The sequence below is a fragment of the Mustelus asterias genome, chromosome 17 (genome assembly GCF_964213995.1).
Source record: "Mustelus asterias chromosome 17, sMusAst1.hap1.1, whole genome shotgun sequence".
Taxonomy (NCBI): Eukaryota; Metazoa; Chordata; class Chondrichthyes; order Carcharhiniformes; family Triakidae; genus Mustelus; species Mustelus asterias.
Window position 1 is genome coordinate 62,507,244 of NC_135817.1, and position 18,478 is coordinate 62,525,721.

At 41.4% G+C, this 18,478-nt stretch overlaps 1 protein-coding gene across 1 annotated transcript in view; it reads left to right on the top strand.

Moving 5' to 3' along the window:
- Positions 1–694: 694 nt before the first annotated feature.
- The window catches only part of paxbp1 (PAX3 and PAX7 binding protein 1), a 46,525-nt gene continuing 28,741 nt past the window's right edge, over positions 695–18,478 (top strand). Inside the window, exons 1-6 of the mRNA XM_078232817.1 lie at positions 695–1,234; positions 10,495–10,620; positions 12,778–12,951; positions 13,413–13,628; positions 15,745–15,848; positions 16,528–16,748. Coding sequence (XP_078088943.1) covers positions 793–1,234; positions 10,495–10,620; positions 12,778–12,951; positions 13,413–13,628; positions 15,745–15,848; positions 16,528–16,748 — 1,283 coding nt within the window. The 5' untranslated portion in view covers positions 695–792. The remainder of the gene's footprint in view (positions 1,235–10,494; positions 10,621–12,777; positions 12,952–13,412; positions 13,629–15,744; positions 15,849–16,527; positions 16,749–18,478) is intronic.

Consider the following 18,478-nt stretch of genomic DNA (forward strand, 5'->3'; position numbering starts at 1 on the left):
GGGCGGGAGGTGACTCTGGGGGGCGCTGTGACGGGTGGGCGGGAGGTGACTCTGGGGGGCGCTGTGACGGGTGGGCGGGAGGTGACTCTGGGGGGCGCTGTGACGGGTGGGCGGGAGGTGACTCTGGGGGGCGCTGTGACGGGCGGGCGGGAGGTGACTCTGGGGAGCGCTGTGATGGGCGGGAGGTGACTCTCGGGAGCGCTGTGATGGGCGGGAGGTGACTCTGGGGGGCGCTGTGACGGGTGGGCGGGAGGTGACTCTGGGGAGCTCTGTGATGGGCGGGAGGTGACTCTCGGGAGCGCTGTGATGGGCGGGAGGTGACTCTGGGGGGCGCTGTGACGGGCGGGCGGGAGGTGACTCTGGGGGGCGCTGTGACGGGCGGGCGGGAGGTGACTCTGGGGGGCGCTGTGACGGGCGGGCGCGCGGTGACTCTGGGGGGCTCTGTGACGGGTGGGCGGGAGGTGACTCTGGGGGGCGCTGTGATGGGCGGGAGGTGACTCTGGGGAGCGCTGTGATGGGCGGGAGGTGACTCTGGGGGGCGCTGTGACGAGCGGGAGGTGACTCTGGGGGGCGCTGTGACGAGCGGGAGGTGACTCTGGGGGTCGCTGTGACGAGCGGGAGGTGACTCTGGGGGGCGCTGTGACGGGCGGGCGCGCGGGAGGTGACTCTGGGGGCGCTGTGACGGGCGGGAGGTGACTCTGGGGGGCGCTGTGACGGGCGGGCTGTGTCTGGGAGCCGCCGCCAGTGTCTCGGAGTTGTTTCCCTGCTGCCGGTTTGGATCTACGGGTGATCATGTTCAAGAAATCGCGGCGGAATTTCAGGCGGCGGAACGACTCTGAGGAGGAGGAGCGCGAAGACCAGGAGGCTGTTCAGGCGGGCCCGGCGGCCGAGGCCCCGCTTACCAACAACAGCCACGAGAAAAGCGCCGAGCCGCCGCCGCCGCCTCAGGGCAGCAGCGAGCCAGCCGCCGTCCCGGGCCCGGGCCCAGGCCCACAAGCGCTGTCCAGGCCCGCGCTCTGTCTACCGAGCCTGGGGCCTGCTAACTCACTGCCTGCCGCTCTCACTCCTCTCAAAGCGGTGCCGGGCCTGCGGCCTGTCAAAGCCACCCCAGGCCTCGTTCTCAAAGCCGGGCCCTGCCTCGCCGCGACCAAACTCGGCGTCAGAGACAAGAAACGGGGCCGCGAAAAAGAAGCGCCCAGGGCCGCGTTACTCAGCTTCCAGGATGAGGAGGAAGGTGAGGAGAGGCCGCAGGATCTGGGCTTCAGATTAATGTGGAGGGGAGGGAGCTGGAGGGGTTTCAAGGAATGTGTAATTGATATTTATTTATTTGTCACAAGTCGGCTTACATTAACACTGCAATGAAGTTACTGTGAAAATTCCCGAGTTGCCACACTGGCGCCTGTTCGGGTACACTGAGGGAGAATTTAGCATAGCCAGTGCACCCTAACCAGCACGTCTTTCGGACTGTGGGAGGAAACCGGAGCACCCGGAAAAAATTGCAGACTCTGCACAGACAGTGACCCAAGCTGGGAATCAAACCCAGGTTCCTGGCACAGTGCTAACCACCTGTGCCACCCATAAATGGTGTACTCTTACAGCTCGTTAAAATAGTTACGAAAGCAGAAAATGATGGATAAACTCAGCAGGTCTGGCCGCATCTGTGGAGAAAGTTAAAATAGATAATGAAGACTCTCAAATTTTGAATATTGCTGCTAAACTATTATATAACTTAATTAAGGAGTCGGATTCCATTTTATCCGAGACTGGGGCGGGGGGGGGGGGGGGGGGTGAATTTCACCATTCTCAAACTGCTGTTACTCATCTGACTGTAACGTGTGCACTCAGTGGGAGAAACGGCCAGGAACAGAAAGATCTATGTAAGATAAATAAATACACACTCTAGATTGGAGTTGCAGATACAGCAATCTTTCAATCCTCTTGTGATTCAGCATCTGCACGTAGAGAGAAACAGAATTAACATTTCGAGTCGATGACCAATGCAATTTTGTGTTGAGGTTGTTCAAAAAAGTAGGGGTGGATAAACAAGTTTACCCATACTGTGGCTTAATGTCCGTTACACACTCTTGGAATCCAAATTTGAGATCATATTGATAAGTATTTAGATTCCGGCGCAGCCAGCATTAATTTGCAAAAAGTGAGTTACCTTTGACAGCTGTTTTTTTTTTAAGTGTCTGCTCAGAAAAGCCTTACGTGGATTTTTAGATGGTGTTTTGTAAGCTGTCTCATGAGAAAAATGCAACTGACTCAAAAAATACAGAAACAGTAATGTAAAGGGTTATGGGGCTAGTGAGTGTGTAAAAGGCATTAAAGTGCCCAGTTAGCTATGATCATATTGAATGGCAGAGCAGGCTCGACTGGCTGAATGGCCTACTGCTGTTCCTATGTTCCTAAACATGGGTAGAGAAGCAGAATATTGTAGATGCAAGAAATCTGAAATAAACACAGAAAATGCTGGTAAAATCAGGTCAGGCAGCATTTGTGGAGAAAGTTAACGTTTCAGATTGATGCCCTTTCATCTGACTGATATTCATGATAGAAAATTGGTTAATGGACGGGAAACTATTCGCGTATATGTGTAATATTCTGGTGAAGGCTTATCACCAGGGATCAGTACTGCATTTCTGTTCTTTATATATGTAAATTACAATCTCAATTTTTTTTTCTAATGGCATTAAAGAATGGGCTTGAGAAACAGAAAATTGGAGCAGGGGTGGGCCATACAGCCCTTCAAGCCTGTTCTGCCATACATTATGATCATGGCTGATCATCCAACTCAATATCCTGATTCCTGTCTTCCCCCCTATATTCTTTGATCCCCTTCACTGCAAGAGCTATGGCTTACTCCTTGAAAACATACAATTACAGTGCAGAAGGAGGCCATTCGGCCCATCGAGTCTGCACCGACCACAACCCCACCCAGGTCCTATCCCATACATTTGCCCTAGCTAGTCCCCCTGACACTAAGGGGCAATTTTAGCATAGCCAATCCACCTAACCCACACATCTTTGGATTGTGGGAGGAAACCGGAGCACCTGGAGGAAACCCATGCAGCCATGAGGAGAATGTGCAAACTCCGCACAGACAGTGATCCAAGCTGGGAATCGAACCTGGGTCCCTGGTGCTGTGAATCAGCAGTGCTTACCACTGTACCACCCTTATATTTTGGTCTCAACTGCTTTCTGTGGTAGTGAATTGCACAGGGTTACCACTTTCTGGGTGAAGAAATTTCTCCTCAGTCCTGAAAGGTTTGCCCCATATCCTTAGTCTATGGCTCTGGACCCTTCAACCATCGGGAACATCCCTTCTGCATCTACCCGGTCTAGTCCTGTTAGAAGTTTATCGGCTTCTATGAAATCCACTCCCCCCACCCCCGTCGCCGCACTCATTTTTCTGAACTCCAGCAAATGTAATCCTAACTGAATCAATCTGTCCTCATATGTTAGTTCCGCCGTCCCAGGAATCAGTCTGATGAATCTTCGCTGCACTCCCTCTGTAGCAAGATGATCCTTCCTCATAAGGAGATCAAAATTGCACACAGATGTGGCTTCATTAAGGCCTTGTATAATTGTAGCACGACATCCCTGCTCAAATTGTCTTGCGATGCAGGTCAACATACCATTTGCCTTTTTACCGCATGCTGTACTTGCATGCTTACCTTCGGGGACTGGTGTACGAGGAAACACAGGTCTCGTTGCACATTCCCCCCTCTCAATTTATAACCTTTCAGATAATCTGTCTTCCTGTGTTTTGCTACCAAAGTGAATAACCTCACATTTATCCACATTATATGGCATCTGCCATGCATTTGCCCGCTAACTCAGCTTTGTCCAAATCAAACTGAAGCATCTCTGCATATTCCTCACAGCTCACCCTTCCACCCAGCTTTGGCTTGGTATTGAGGTCTCTGAGAAGATGTGGATAAAATAATGCAATGAGTGGCCAAGCAATAATTCGGATAGATTTAGTGTGAGGTAATACATTTTTCAGTAAAATAAAAGATTGAAACCATGCACTTAGTTAAAAGACAACTGATGATGTGGATAGATAGAGACCTGGAGTTTGTGGTTAAATATATAGTTCCCTGAAAATGCAAATATAAAGCTATAAAAAGGGTCATCGTATTTTAGTCCTATAGATATTATGATTCCTATATAGACTGAACTTTTAAGAAGAGATGAATTTCCCAAATGAGTGGAAATAAGCAAAGGACAAGATTTCAGCTTTTAAGTATTTTACTGTAACAGACAAACTAAAATTAACACAGGTCAAACATTTCTCACTACACCCAGCTAAAGAAAAGGCACTTTTACTTAACTGGTAACACAATTGAGATAAATCATACAATCCCTTTCACTTCTGGTGGATATACAGCAGTTCCAAGAACAATTTATAATTTCTCCCAACTCTGACAGGCTCACTTCTCCCTGCTGCACTAGTTCAAAACTACTGCCGCTCTTTGACAATCATTCCACTCAGCCTGAGTCTTCCAGATCCGAATTCCATACGTGAGGCTCACCTCAACAGCTCCTTGTTCCTTAAATCTCCAAAAGAAAAACCATCGATTATGTCCCATTCCTTTTGAGCAGGAACCAAACTCTTTAAGCATCTTGCTTCTCCACAGTAGCTGTTCTTCTTTGCAGAGCAATATCTGCCTCATCTGTGTCTCAAATATCAGCCTCGTTTGTGTCTCAAATATCAGCTCTCACCCCTTTTCTGAGAGTTACTGTGTACAGGTGTGAAAACTGTCACTTGATTTCAATAGATTTCAGTTTGAGTTTTGCTCCCATTGCAACTAGTCATGTCTCTAAGCTGGGTTCTTCCAAATTTCCAACTTTATATTGAGTTAAAAGAGACCTTTTAAAACATAACTGCCTCTGAAATCCTCTATGCAAATATTGTTTTGAATAGAGTGCAAAAATAAAGAAATATTTACATTTTGAAAAATACTAGTTAGGCCATTGTCTGTAGATTTGGATATCCAAGTATAAAAAGGAATAGAGAGAAAGAAAGACTTGGACGTACTTCCATTAGAGTCAAAAGAGTAAAAATTGCCTTTCCTTCTGAAACTATCCCAAACTAAAGTCCATTCTCGAAGTTTGAGTGACTGAGCCACACAAGTTCTGCTCTCACTTTATAATGGCCCTCAAAACCACTGAAGTGAGTTGATTTGATTTATTATTGTTACATGTATTAGTGAAAAGAATTGTTTCTTGCGCGCTATACAGACAAAGCATACCGTTCATAGAGAAGAAAAGGAGAGAGTGCAGAATGCAGTGTCACAGTCATAGTTAGGGTGTAGAGAAAGATCAACTTAATACGAGGATGCACTCCTGTTAAAAATTGATTTGAATGGCAAAACTCAGAAGAGGAAACCTCTGGAAACTAGTTTGAGAGCATATTCAATATAGAGTTCAAATGGATCTGTAAATTGCTTGAGCTTAATTTTTCTTGCCCCCTCCACAAGTATTTAGTATCAGCTTTATAAATGTCTTTCCCACATCCATTCTCTGATGCAATGTGAAGCTACTCGCCAAAATTCAGCAGTCATATCTGGCTGTTGACATAAGTGAGGAAAAATCAGAAATAGTTGTAGGCTTTGAAGATTATGTGATTTTTTTCTATAAGGATCGCTGTGTTTATAGAGTGCTGGAATAAAAGCTCAAACTGTCTACATGAATGTCTTTTAATACATTCCCTTGACTGTTGTGGCCACTTAGCACATGTTCAGGAAAAGTTTTGATATAGCTTATTATGTTTCATACACACAATAACATTACCTCCTGGAGAATGTGCTTACGTGTTTTGTATTAAGCTAGCCAGCAAAACTCATCAGCCATGTGTAATTGTTGGCAAAGATGAGGAAAATCAGTAACAACAAATACAAATGAGCATTAAACTTGTCATTTTGCTACAAAAAACCATATGTTTACCAAATTTATTTTAATAAAAGGCTTCAACTTTGTAACTTGCATGAAATGATGCTAAAGATCACCCTGGCGACATTAAATTATTTGGCAATAACCTGTGAAGCATTTCCAAATTGCAGAGTGTTCAACCTGTACACTTTTCAATTGGACCGTTACATTTTCCATTGTTCTCTGTTGTCGGGGTTTAGAAATTAACTCGCCATGCTTTCTTATGCATTTAGGTTGCCTATCTTAACATTTTAGACTTTTGCTTACAGACAGAAGCCTTTCTAAAAATGATCATTGCTGCAAAAATTCACCTTAATTCTTCAAAGAGACTTGCATTATTTTGGGTACCTGTACACACTGAGTTCTGTTATAGTGTTCACAAAATATTGACTGTTAAAGTGGATTAGAGCAAAGACAACTCGGAACTGAAGGTTGCCATTTTGTTAGGCAAGCAGAAACCAAGAATAGCTTGAACACATGGAAGGGAGAAAACAGACTAGCTGGCTCTCTGCAGAGAGAGTTGGCTTCTTTAAACTGGCAGGGATCATCATGACTCTTGAAATTTCAGTTGAAGGCAACAAGAATTAGGGCTGCCTTTTTATTGCATTGTGTATTGCAGATCCTTTTTATATTTTTCACATTGTATGTGAGCCGGTTTCAGAATGTACCAAGCTACAAAATAATTTGTTACTCACTTAAAAACTCAGGATATATTATGGCCTTGAACATTTCTTAAATCTTTACAGAGCTTTGGTGATAAGCATTAATATAGTTCATACACTGATCCTTTATATTTATTTATTCATCAGACCATATTGTAAAATCGCTTTTCATGCTTCCCCACTCCCCCTTCAATGGATGATTTGCTGCCACTTTTTTGTTTTTTTAGCTCATTGCACATCCAAACTGAATCATTGCAGATTGTTATTGACCTAGTTTATGTCATTTTCTTTGTGGCTCCACAATAGCTTACTTTCTTGTTTTTTACTAAATCAATCCCTCGTGTATCCCACACAGGTGTCTTTCAGTATTCCAGGTGATGCAGTATGTGCTAAATAGAAGTAAATATAAGGGATAAATTCTCAGTCTCTTGCGGATTAATTTTGCATCTTGTAGCATCACGGTTAATGTTCAACAACCTGTAAGGTTTAATTTTTAGGGGAAAGGGAATTGATTTGATGACTTGAGTATTTCTTGAGGTGAGGAGAATTAAAGATGAATTAAAGTACATCCGTAGGTGAATACTTTAAATGTGGGAAGGAAGGAAATACGGTTGAAGTATTGAGAACTGTCCATATAAAAGTTCGATCACCCTGGAATTGTAAGCATTGTGTAGGTGCTCCCTCTGACTGCCAGAGAGATAGCACTCGTTACAATATTAACTGCATCGCAAACTTTAGGAGTAAAAACATTACTAAGGTACTCAAACACCTCAAAATAATGATGGCCGCTCTGACGAAGGGTCGTCCAGATTCAAAACATTGGCTCTATTCTCTCTCCACAGATGCAGTCAGACCTGCTGAGCTTTTCCAGCATTTTTCTATTTCTGTTACCTCAAAATAATATGTTAATTGTGAAACAGGCTTTTTTCATGTTTGCCAACCTTAGTTTCAACATCAAAAATTGAAGTTATTGAGTCGTGATGTTGACCAAAGCATCTAGTTTGTTTTAATGTTCTAGTTCAGTTTCTGCTCCTTTGTATGAGAAGATTCCTTCAGTGGTCATAGAATTGAACTTTTGCTCCTGAGTTGGGAGTGTAGAGCTGAGAAAATCAGGAGGTGATGTAGTGGTACTGTCGCTGAACTAGTAATCCAGAAACCTGGGGTAATTCTCTGGGGACCTGGGTTTGAATCTCAACATGACAGATGGAATTTAAATTCAATAAAAATATCTGGAATTAAGAGTCTAATGATGACCATGAAACCATTGATGATTATCATTTAAAAAAAACGTCCTTTAGGGAAGGAAATCTGTTGTCCTTACCTGGTTTGGCCTATGTGTGACTCCAGACCCTCAGCAATGCGGTTGACTATAAAATGACCTCTGAAATAGTCTAGCAAGCCACGCAGCTGTATCCAGCTACTACAAAGAAAAGACGAGGGAATGAAACCAGACGGACTGCCTGGCATCGACCTAGGCACCGAAAATGACAACGGCAAACCTTGTTGAATCTGCAAAGTTCTCCTCACTAACATCTGGGGGCTTGTGCCAAAATTGGGAGAGCCGTCTCACAGACTAGCCAAGCAACAGCTGGACATAATCATAACCATGGAATCATACCTGACGGATTGTTGTATGAACCCATCTGGTTCACTAATGTCCTTTACCTCCAAGCTAGGGATCAACCTTGGTTCAATGACGAGTGCAGGAGGAAACGCCAGGAGCAACACCGAGCATACCAAAAATCAGGTGTATAACTGGTGAAGCTGCAACACAGGACTACTTGCATGCTAAATGACGTAAACAACAGGCAACAGATAGAGCTGACCACAACCCAACAGATCAGGTCTAAGCTCTGCAGTCCTGCCACATCCAGCCATGAGTGGCGGTGGACAGTGAAACAACTCACTGGAGGAGGCTATACAAATATTCCATCCCAGCGCATCAGAGCAAAAGGCTGAAGCATTGTAACAATCCACAGCCAGAAGTGCCGAGTGGATGATTTATACTGGCCTCCTCTGGAGGTCCCCAGCATCACAGATTCAGTCTTCAGCCAATTCGATTCACTCCACGTGAACAGCTGAAGGCATGGAATACTGCTAAGGATATGAGCCCTGACATTATTTCAGCAATAGTATTGAAGAGTTGCGCTCCAGAACTTGCCGCACCCTTGGCCAAGCTGTTCCAGTACAGCTACAACACTGGCAACTACCCAGCAATGTGGGAAATTGCCCAGTTATGTCCTGTACACACAAGGCAGGTCAAGTCCAACACAATTACCACCCCAGCAGCCTATTCTCAGTCATTAGTAAAGTGATGGAAGGGGTCACCAACAGTGCTATGAAGCAGCACTTACTGAGCAATAACCTGCTCACTGCTCAGTTTAGGTTCCACCAGAGTCACTCAGCTTTTGACCTCATTGCAGCCTTGGTTCCAACAGTGGGTGCATGGAATGGATGCAAGTGCTAACAACAGTCAGGTCGGCTGTCCCCAGCAACAATGCTGGGGTTGCTGGGTGCCAAGGCAGCTGTTCAACAGGCCTTCCTCAGTGCTCTGGGACTTTGTCTCAGTCACTATCAAATGAGAAAATAAAAAAGCCCTATTGCTCTCATCCCTCACTTCCCTCAAACACTCCACTGACCCCATGGCCCCTCATATCTCCATGCCAACCTATGCCCCTCTACCTATTCCCCCTGGCCTTTTATAGCTCCTATGTCAACTTAGTGCCATCCAATGCCCCTACCTACAACCCTTTGGCTGTACATCCTGCATGCCAACTCATCTAGCATCCATCATGGGCAGACCTCAGGATCTATGGTGAGATGAAATAAAATAAAGTTCAATTTACTAAAAAAAACATTCTTAATCCAATCAATACGTTCAAATTCCTTCAGGTGCTTAATTGCTTATGAAAACATCTGAATTCATTGCCCTACATTAAAGACTTTATAACCACTTGGAGCTCTCAATTAAACTGTGAACTTACAAGACCCCCACTGTGGTAATGATAGGCTCTGTAATCACTCATAAGTAGCTAATCCTATTATGAATGCCCTCAGGGTTATGTCAACAAACATCTCTTGAAATTGCAAACAGCCACAGCAGGTTGTTCAAAAATGTAAAGTGCTTAGGGGTTTAAATGACTTGCCAGCTTGACAGTTCCACTGAGCTTATTTATTTTTCAACATATTCGTGTCTTTCTCAAATGGCACCGGGGCCCCTTCAAATAGCTCTGACTTTAGACCTTTTCCTCAAATGTCTAAAGCCCACGAGCTGTAGTTTGGGCAGCCCGGTAACAGAAATTGCATCTGTTTGAAGGCAGCTGCACTTTTCCATGAGCAGCTATCTCCCTGAACCACTGGTGTTGTGTACAGGATTGGAGGGGTGCAGGACGTCTGAGATCGGGGCTCCAATGCTAATTTGACTTTTCAATCTCTACGAAAATTCAGACCATTGTTGCTAACTTATGGCTTTTTATCTAACCATTTAAATCGATGTGTGGCTAGATTAATGGGTATGACCAAAAATTTCCTGTTTCTTTATAATTAAATATAGAGCATTAAGATGAGAATAGTGGACCCTGCAAGCACGATTGATCTAATACACACCAAACTGGTAACAGGTATCACAGAATAGCAGCTTTTCTGATCAAGGAAATGGCCATTAGCAGAAGGAGAAAGAGCAAAGTGTTGGTGTGGGATATTCATGATTCAAGCTTGTTTCATGTTGAAATATTATTTTTCATTCTGTTCATTGGACGATTAAAATTACTTTTTCTTAAAAAGAGTTAAACTTTCAAATCAATTGTTTGCTGATGATGCAAAAGTTCCTATCTGTAAATTGCACATTGCCTGCTGTTTAAACATCCTGATTTATCTTTCCTGTTTCCTTCTACAGAAGAAGAGGTTTTTAAAGTCAAGAAATCAAATTACAGTAAAAAGATTGTAAATAAACTCAAGAAAGAGTATAAGGAAGATCTTGAAAAATCTTTGGCAAAAAGTGATGTGAACTCTCAGGTTTCAAGTAAGTAACATTGCAGAGGTACACAGTTCAATATTTCTTCATTACAGATGTAAAGAAATGGTGGTTTTCAACAGTAAATTAAATTTACATTGTTTATTTATTTTGGACTACTTTCATTACTGCCTTGAACTGTAAGTCTACTTCTCGGGTCTGAGTTTAAATTCAGTGTCTGCCAGTTTAAAAGTAAAAGTTCTGTAGTGGAAGCAGATACGATAGTGACTTTTATGGGGCGTCTTGGCAAATGCATGAATAGGATGGGAATGGAGGGATATGGTCTCCGGAAGGATCGGGGGTTTTAATTAAGTCAGGCAGCATGGTCTCAAGCTATAAAGCAAGAAATTTATTTTGTGTTAAACAGCTAAATGGACAGCGTTCAGTACAAAAATGTATTTGGAGCTTGGAGGGCCGAAGGGCCTGCTCTTGTGCTGTAATTTTCTTTGTTCTTTGTTCAAAGTGAGTTTGTGATTTTTCAACCAACCCATAGTTTCTAGTAACTGTTTTGCTATTTTCCTTTCAACCTCTCATCTTCCAACCTTCAGCTCATTGAGGAAAAGTATTGCCTGAATCCTAACTTGCACATGTTTATCCATTACTGCTGTGTTCATGGTCCTACATTGTTTTCCACTTCAGAAACATCTCAAAATTGTCATCCTTGTGCTCAAATCCCTATGTGATCTTTCCCCCCTCCCTATCTTTGGAACCACCATGGTTTTATAGAGGGTGATTCTCTGGATATGCATCTTGGATAACTGACAGCTGTCAACAGGCTATTAACCAGATATAATTGAACAACAAAATACAGTTAATGTTCTTGTTTCAGTGCACCTTCAAAGGCAGTGAATGATGTAAGTGTTAGACTTTGTTGGTCAGTGGTAAGTCTGAACCATGATGCTATATGACTTTCAAGGGAATGACCATGTTTTGCCGATGAATTTTATGTTGAAAGTATTGGGAGAACATGTTTGTTGTATTTCCATGAGGATAGTATACTTTGTAAATTACTGTAAATACACACTTTTTGTACTGAATGCTGTCCATTTAGCTGTTAAACACAAATTTGTTGCTTTACAATTTGTCATCTCCCAAAGTTGTGGAAATCAAGCTGGCACAGTGGCACCATGGTTAGCACTGTTGCCTTACAGCTCCAGGGACCTCGGTTCAACTTCGGCCTTGGGCAACTGTGTGGAGTTTGCATGTTCTCCCGGTGGGTTTCCTCCGGATGCTCCAGTTTGCTCCCACAGTCCAAATATGTGTAGGTAAAGTTGATTGGCCTGCTAAATTGCCCCTTTGTGTCGCAAGATGTGTGGGTTAGGGGGATTATGGGGTAGGCCTGGGTAAGAGTCAATGCAGATTTGATGGGCCGAACGGCCTCCTTTTGCATTGTAAGGATTCACTGTGATGACACACGATGTATTCAAGTGAATCAAAATGTGCTGGTAAATGTCCCATTCAGTCAATACATTTGCGTTATAAAGGATGCAAATTCACTTATGGAATTGGCCATTAATACTGAGTGCACATTTATTTAATGTAACTCCCATCACTTATTCTAAAATAATTAACAAGCAATTGCAAAATAATTGTTTTTCTGTGAAGAATAATTCAACTTCTGATTGTTTTTGCATAAAATTTCTTTGAAAATTGAATGTATACAATTTTATTTTCACGGTGCATAGAATTAATTTGAACAATAATCTGTAATAACAGAAAACAGACTGAATTAGCATATTATTATGCCCACTAACGTAGCTAAGTTTTTCATGACAGTGTTATAGTACTGGACAATATTATTTCCTAGTTGTACTTGAAAACTTCTAAAAATTTATATTTTGTGGCTAAAAACAGGCATCCCCCAGATTAACTCATTCGTCTTAACCAGGACTTGCACTGAAAGCAATCATTCAGCTTGTTAAAACAAATATAGAGTTGGTCCTTGTGAGTTGTAACATCCTAGCAACTTGGTAGCATTATCTCATTTTAGGTTATGTATTGTGAGTAGTAGAAATCCTGTTTGCCATGCCAAAATACACCAAAAGGTACTGTTTGGTTTCCTGTTTGTGGAAATACAAATTTCATGGTAAATTGGCAAGTTTCCAATGCTCTTAAATGCATTTTCAATTCTGTGACTTTCTGCAGCTGCATATTCTTTCTTGGCAGATGTCACAGTAGAGAAACCTCCTTTGGTGAAAGAATCTGTACAAGAGGATGGCCAAAGTGAGAAAGGAGAGGAGGAAATGGAGGTGGACAGTGATGAGCAGGATGAAGAAGGCAAAGCAAAAACTGTGGGAGCCTTTGCCAACACTCTATCTACACTGAATGCACTTCGACCAGGTATGAGATATATAGAAGCATAAAATGCTTAAGCAATTTCATTTTGACATCCAAATGACCACTTTGCAAATTTCCCAACATAATGCATGTAATGCATTTTGTTGCCACTAAAATTTATCATAAAATGTCCTGGCAGGAGTGAAAATATTTTCCAAAAGGAACTGAGCAAATAATTCACTGCAAATCACTTTTCGTTGTGACCCTTTCTAAAGCTACTTTACTATATTGCAACAAAAAATCTGCCTTTCTTAGGAAATAAAATGGAAGCTGCCCTTTATTACCATTATATTTGGTATTTTAAGCTACTTTTGTGACTTTCTACTGTATAATGTGATTTAAAGACTTTGGAAACCAGATAGTATGTGCAGTGCATAATTTTCAGGGATGTAAATTAAAAACCAGATGTGTTATTTTAAAGGAAACAATGCAGTTGCAAACGTAATGCGGCGTATTTTCTTTAGGTGAAATTCCAGATGCTGCTTTTATCCATGCTGCTCGCAAAAGGAGACAAATGGCTCGTGAACTTGGGGATTGTCCAGCTGTAGAAATTGAGACAAGTACAAACCGACTAGTCCGTGAAGATGAGAATGATGCTAGTGATGACGATGATGAGAAACGCAGGATTGTTTTTTCAGTAAAGGAAAAAACACAAAGGCAAAAGATTGCAGAAGAAATAGGTCAGTACTTGCTCAGGGCAACTGTAGTATGTAAAGCATAATTTAACTGCCTGGATTTGATGAACAAACTGCCACCTATTCATAGAAACTAGAAGCAGGAGTAGGCCATTCAGTCCTTTGAGCCTGAATGCACACTGCTTACAAACTTTCTATGACCTTTTGTACTGGAATATTTACTCATTAGAAATCAATTTCAACAGGTACCCTAACCATGGGACCTAGAACCTATGTTGACAGGGGAAACGGTTATGTATCAGCTAATTATATAGACAAATTCTTATGGATGGGTGCGGAGTCTAAACCAAGAAGTGTCACGCTTAAGTTAGAATTTGTTCAATACCAAATCTATTTAGAAAAGTAACATTCAGAGAAAAAGAAAGATGGGATTAAGACCAATAGATAAGAATCTGAAAGATTAAGTATTTTTAAAATGCACTTTTTAAAACGTTTTCAATAATTAAAAGGAATTGAAGGAATGAGACTCGATTGTACGAGTTAAGTTTCGGTGCTATAGAGGTTGTTTGGCAGTAATTAAAACTTAACATGGCATTAAAAAGTACTTGTACTGGAATGGACAAGCCCTAACATTTTCTGGCGAGCTTACATAAGTCTTGCAAGTTTGCACCCTTCCATATATTTGAATGCCGAGAATTTAGGACAGCAACTCTTTCTGATTTCTAAGTTCGGCTGCACATGCATGATTGAAAATAGATGCCCAGTTTACTTTTTAATAACATGAGTACTGATAGCCCCAGTATTATTTTTGCTGCATAATCAGGGCCAGGGTGTTTTGAATACTATTGAAAAACTACTTGTTTGGAATTAAAATTCCACGTGGCACAGTGGTCAGCACTGCTGTCTCACAGCGCCAGGGACCTGGGTTAGATTCCCGGCTTGGGTCACTGTGTGGAGTTTGCACATTCTCCCTGTGTTTGCGTGGGTTTCCTCTGGGTGCTCCGGTTTCCTCCACAGTCCAAAGATGTGCGGGGTAGGTTTGATTGGCCATAATAAATTGACCCTTAGTGTCAGGGGATTAGCAGGGTAAATATGTGGGGTTACAAGAATAGGGCCTTGGTGGGATTGTGTTCAGCGCAGACTCGATGGGCCAAATGGCCTCCTTCTGCACTGTAGGGATTCTATGAACATTCATTCCATCTGCTTTACATACTGTTTTACTTCCCTCAATCCTCAAAAAAGCCAGGAATGCTACTGGAGCCACCGTGTGTTTCTTTAAATCTTTTTAAAGTGATATTGCACTTTTACTTTAACAAATGACCAAAGGTAGGCAAAATATCTAATATGGCTATGTTGTTTCTTCGTCCAGATACAATTGGTTTGTGGTGTCACATTATTAGCGTTGATACATTAGCAGTGCTCCAGGATCACTAAAGCATTGCAATATATTGTCGTTATCGATTTAAGCTGTAGGAACTCAGCATTTTGGCAAAGATGCAGATCTGAATCTGGAATCTAGAATTTCATCTAGAATTAAGCATTCATTAACATTGGGGGAAAGGATGAACTGAATTTGTTTTTAGCAAGTTGTATGGTGTTTTAGAACATTGTGGATTGTTTCAACAGCTGTGGTAGAATGTGTCACAGCTGTCAAAATGTGAATAGAGTTTTCAGAGCAGGTTATGAGATGTGGATGAAGCTTCCTCAGTGAGGTGGAAGCTTCATGATTTGTAGTTATAAAGCATCAACCAGACAGGGAAAAGCTTCAAGGTCCCTAAAAGTCTCAAACCCGAGATATCTCCCACTGAGAAGGGCAAGAGCAGCAGATGCACGGGAGCACCACCTCCAAGTTCCTTTGCAAAACACGTACCATCCTGACTTGGAACTATACTGATGTTGCTTCACTCACGTGGTCAAAATCCCGGAACTTCCTTCCAGGCAGCACTGTGAGTGTTCCTACAACACATGGACTGCAGCAGTTCAAGAAAGGGCAATTAGAGATGGGCAATAGATGTTGGTCTAGCCAGTAATGCCCGCACCCCATGTACAAATGCTTTTTTTTAAAAAAGCACCGCTTAATTAAAATAACCGTGAGTTATCAGTGTTGTGGAGATATGTGCTGTACTGTGTGCCACCTTCACTTGTTTCTGTTTGTGAATAGGGATTGAAGGAAGTGATGACGAAGCACTGGACACAACAGAGCAGGATGAAGAATTAAAGATGTGGGAACAGGAGCAGATCAGGAAAGGAATTAGTGTCCCTCAGGTAACATTTTGCTCTAATCTATTAATTTACGTTGACTGGAAATTTTGATTTAAGTTCATTTTTCCATTTTGAAAATAGTTATGTAGAAGTATTTATAGCGTTACATATTATAATATGAACATAATCATTTTCAGTTATTACTTCAGTCACCACCAAAATATTTCTATAGTGTTAACAATCTGATAGCCTTGCATCCTAAAGTAAATTTTTAATGTTTATTCAGTCTCATTTAGTAGTTGACTGCTTCAAATAGTGAACAAACTTTCTACCAAGAGACGCGATCACTCTGGAAGGTGCAATTAGTGCAAAATATTATTTAATTCCCGAAACTCTTGTAGTTCTCCAAAATATATAGATTTTAATTTAAAAATGTGTCCAATGGATTTTCATTCTGTGTAAAAATATATCCCCGTGAGAAAGGGGATAAACACATTTTATTCTAAATATGTGTATGTCAGCAGTATGCTGAAGAGATCAAAGTTATTACAGTTAATTTCCTTTTACTGCTTTGTTGCTCCTATGAAAAGCTTGGCTTAAAAGCATTGAGATATTTAGTCCTGTCAGGTTTTGTGTTATGTTAAGGTATTCAGCAAAACTCTTAGGTATTTGTATTTTCTCTTCAGAAGATTAGCCACTTGCTATTAAAAACATGTACTCATACTGTTTCTTTCCTATATAGGTGCAAAGCAGCCATCCTACAGATCCAGCTAATGTTTACTACCAGAACAGCTACCATGCTATACCATATGGTTCTTCCTACAACCTTCCATTTACATATAGCTCCTATGGAACAACAGAGTCTAAACCAATCAAGACAGATAATGCTATTGCTTTCAAACCTTCCATTAATGAGATGCCTCCTGTTACTATTGATTTGGTAAAGAAACGCCTTAAAGACAGGTAGGGCAGACCAGCTCTCTCAAACAGGCTTCTGAGACCTGTGCTGTAGCTTTCTTATCCTTCAGGCACAAAATAGCCTGCTGAAGAAGTGACAGAATTGTGTCGTGGGACATTCACTAAGCAGCACACATTCTACATAAGAAGACATCAACCAGTATTCGATGTTGTCTTGGAACACGACATCGCTTATGACTGTGTGACTGCAGTCTTTTGTGTTTTAAGAATGCAATATCATATTTGCACTTCTGAAACTGTTCCTAATAACTTTTAAAGAATTGGATCTTAGAGAGTCTTGTTCAAGTGTGACATAAGGCAAGATTTAATTGACTGAAAATGTATTACATATTTCTACTGTGAAGTGAAAGTTTATCTGACCAATTGTGTTGAATCAGTTGCAACTTTTAGTACAGTGAGACTAAGTTTATTTCAAAGACAGCAGCTGTTTTTATTCAGTTGACTTGAATTATACAGTCCATTCACATCTACCATGAAGTCCAAGAAAGGGAAAATCTAAGCTTTCTAAATAGAGGTAATTTGTATGTAAACATCTTGGTTCTTTGAGGCTGCAAGTCTTCAATACGTGTTGCTAAATAAGAGGATGGAGAATATTTGTGTTGTCAATAGTTTTGAAGAAAATCTTGAGGCTGAAATCTGTAACAGACAGTATAGGTATACCGATTAGATGGATATAGATTTTTTGGCTTTGTTGACACAATTGAGGGTCAATAATTGGGTCCATAATTTTATTTCAAAACAAGCAAAGAAATATACATTCTTGGAAAACACTAAAGGGCATCTATTTTCTGAGATATTCCCAGCACTAATCTGATCTATTACAATGTAACTATTTTCTTCATTAACATCAGTTAAACAAATGAAATCTTAGAGCAGTTGCTCTCTTGCCCAGCCTAACAAGACATTATTCCATTAGGTGATCATTTTAGCCTTTGCTGTAGCTTGATAATTCCCAAGGTTACTACTCTTGGCTTTGTTTTATTTCATGCTGCCAGTTGATCCATGAATACTTTTGGGTCAGTTTCTACACCTGAATGGAAAATAATAGACTAGAGTAGAAAACAACGAGAGAGGGATTGTGCCAAAAGTGGGTTGCATTATAATTAATTTTGATTTGAATCAAAAATCAAAGGAAATGTATAATTGCACTCAGGATAAGTTATACTGGTACTTCTGCTTGCTTCAGAGTGATTTTCATTTTCACGGTTTCTGTTTCTTACTGTACTTGAGCTGACTTCACAGAGGTATTGATCCAGATTTGAAGTGTTTAGGTACAATGATCCATTGGACCTCGTGAGCCCTTTTTACATTTTCTTAAGAGTGCAAAATATGCTTACCTTCATGCCCAAACATTCAAAGTTTATCTGTGGGGCTGGAACTACCTATGCTACACATACATGCAAAGATGCTTCATCTACCTGAGGCAGCTTGTATTACTGCTCAAGTGTGCTGACAAATTGGACTTTGCAGCCAGCAATTTCAAACCAATAGCGCAATAATGCTGTGGCTTTAGAGTTTGCATTTATTAATGGCGCAGCGCAAAGCACTTGCAGTGTTTTGAATTTGGGGAGTGTATTTGTCACTACTGAGAACAAGTTTAACTGTATACAGATGCTTGGGATAATTTCCTAGTCAAACTATGAGGTTATTCGCAATGCTATATCATAGAAGAGATGTAATAACATTTGGTTAGCGAATAGATTTGATTGGTATTT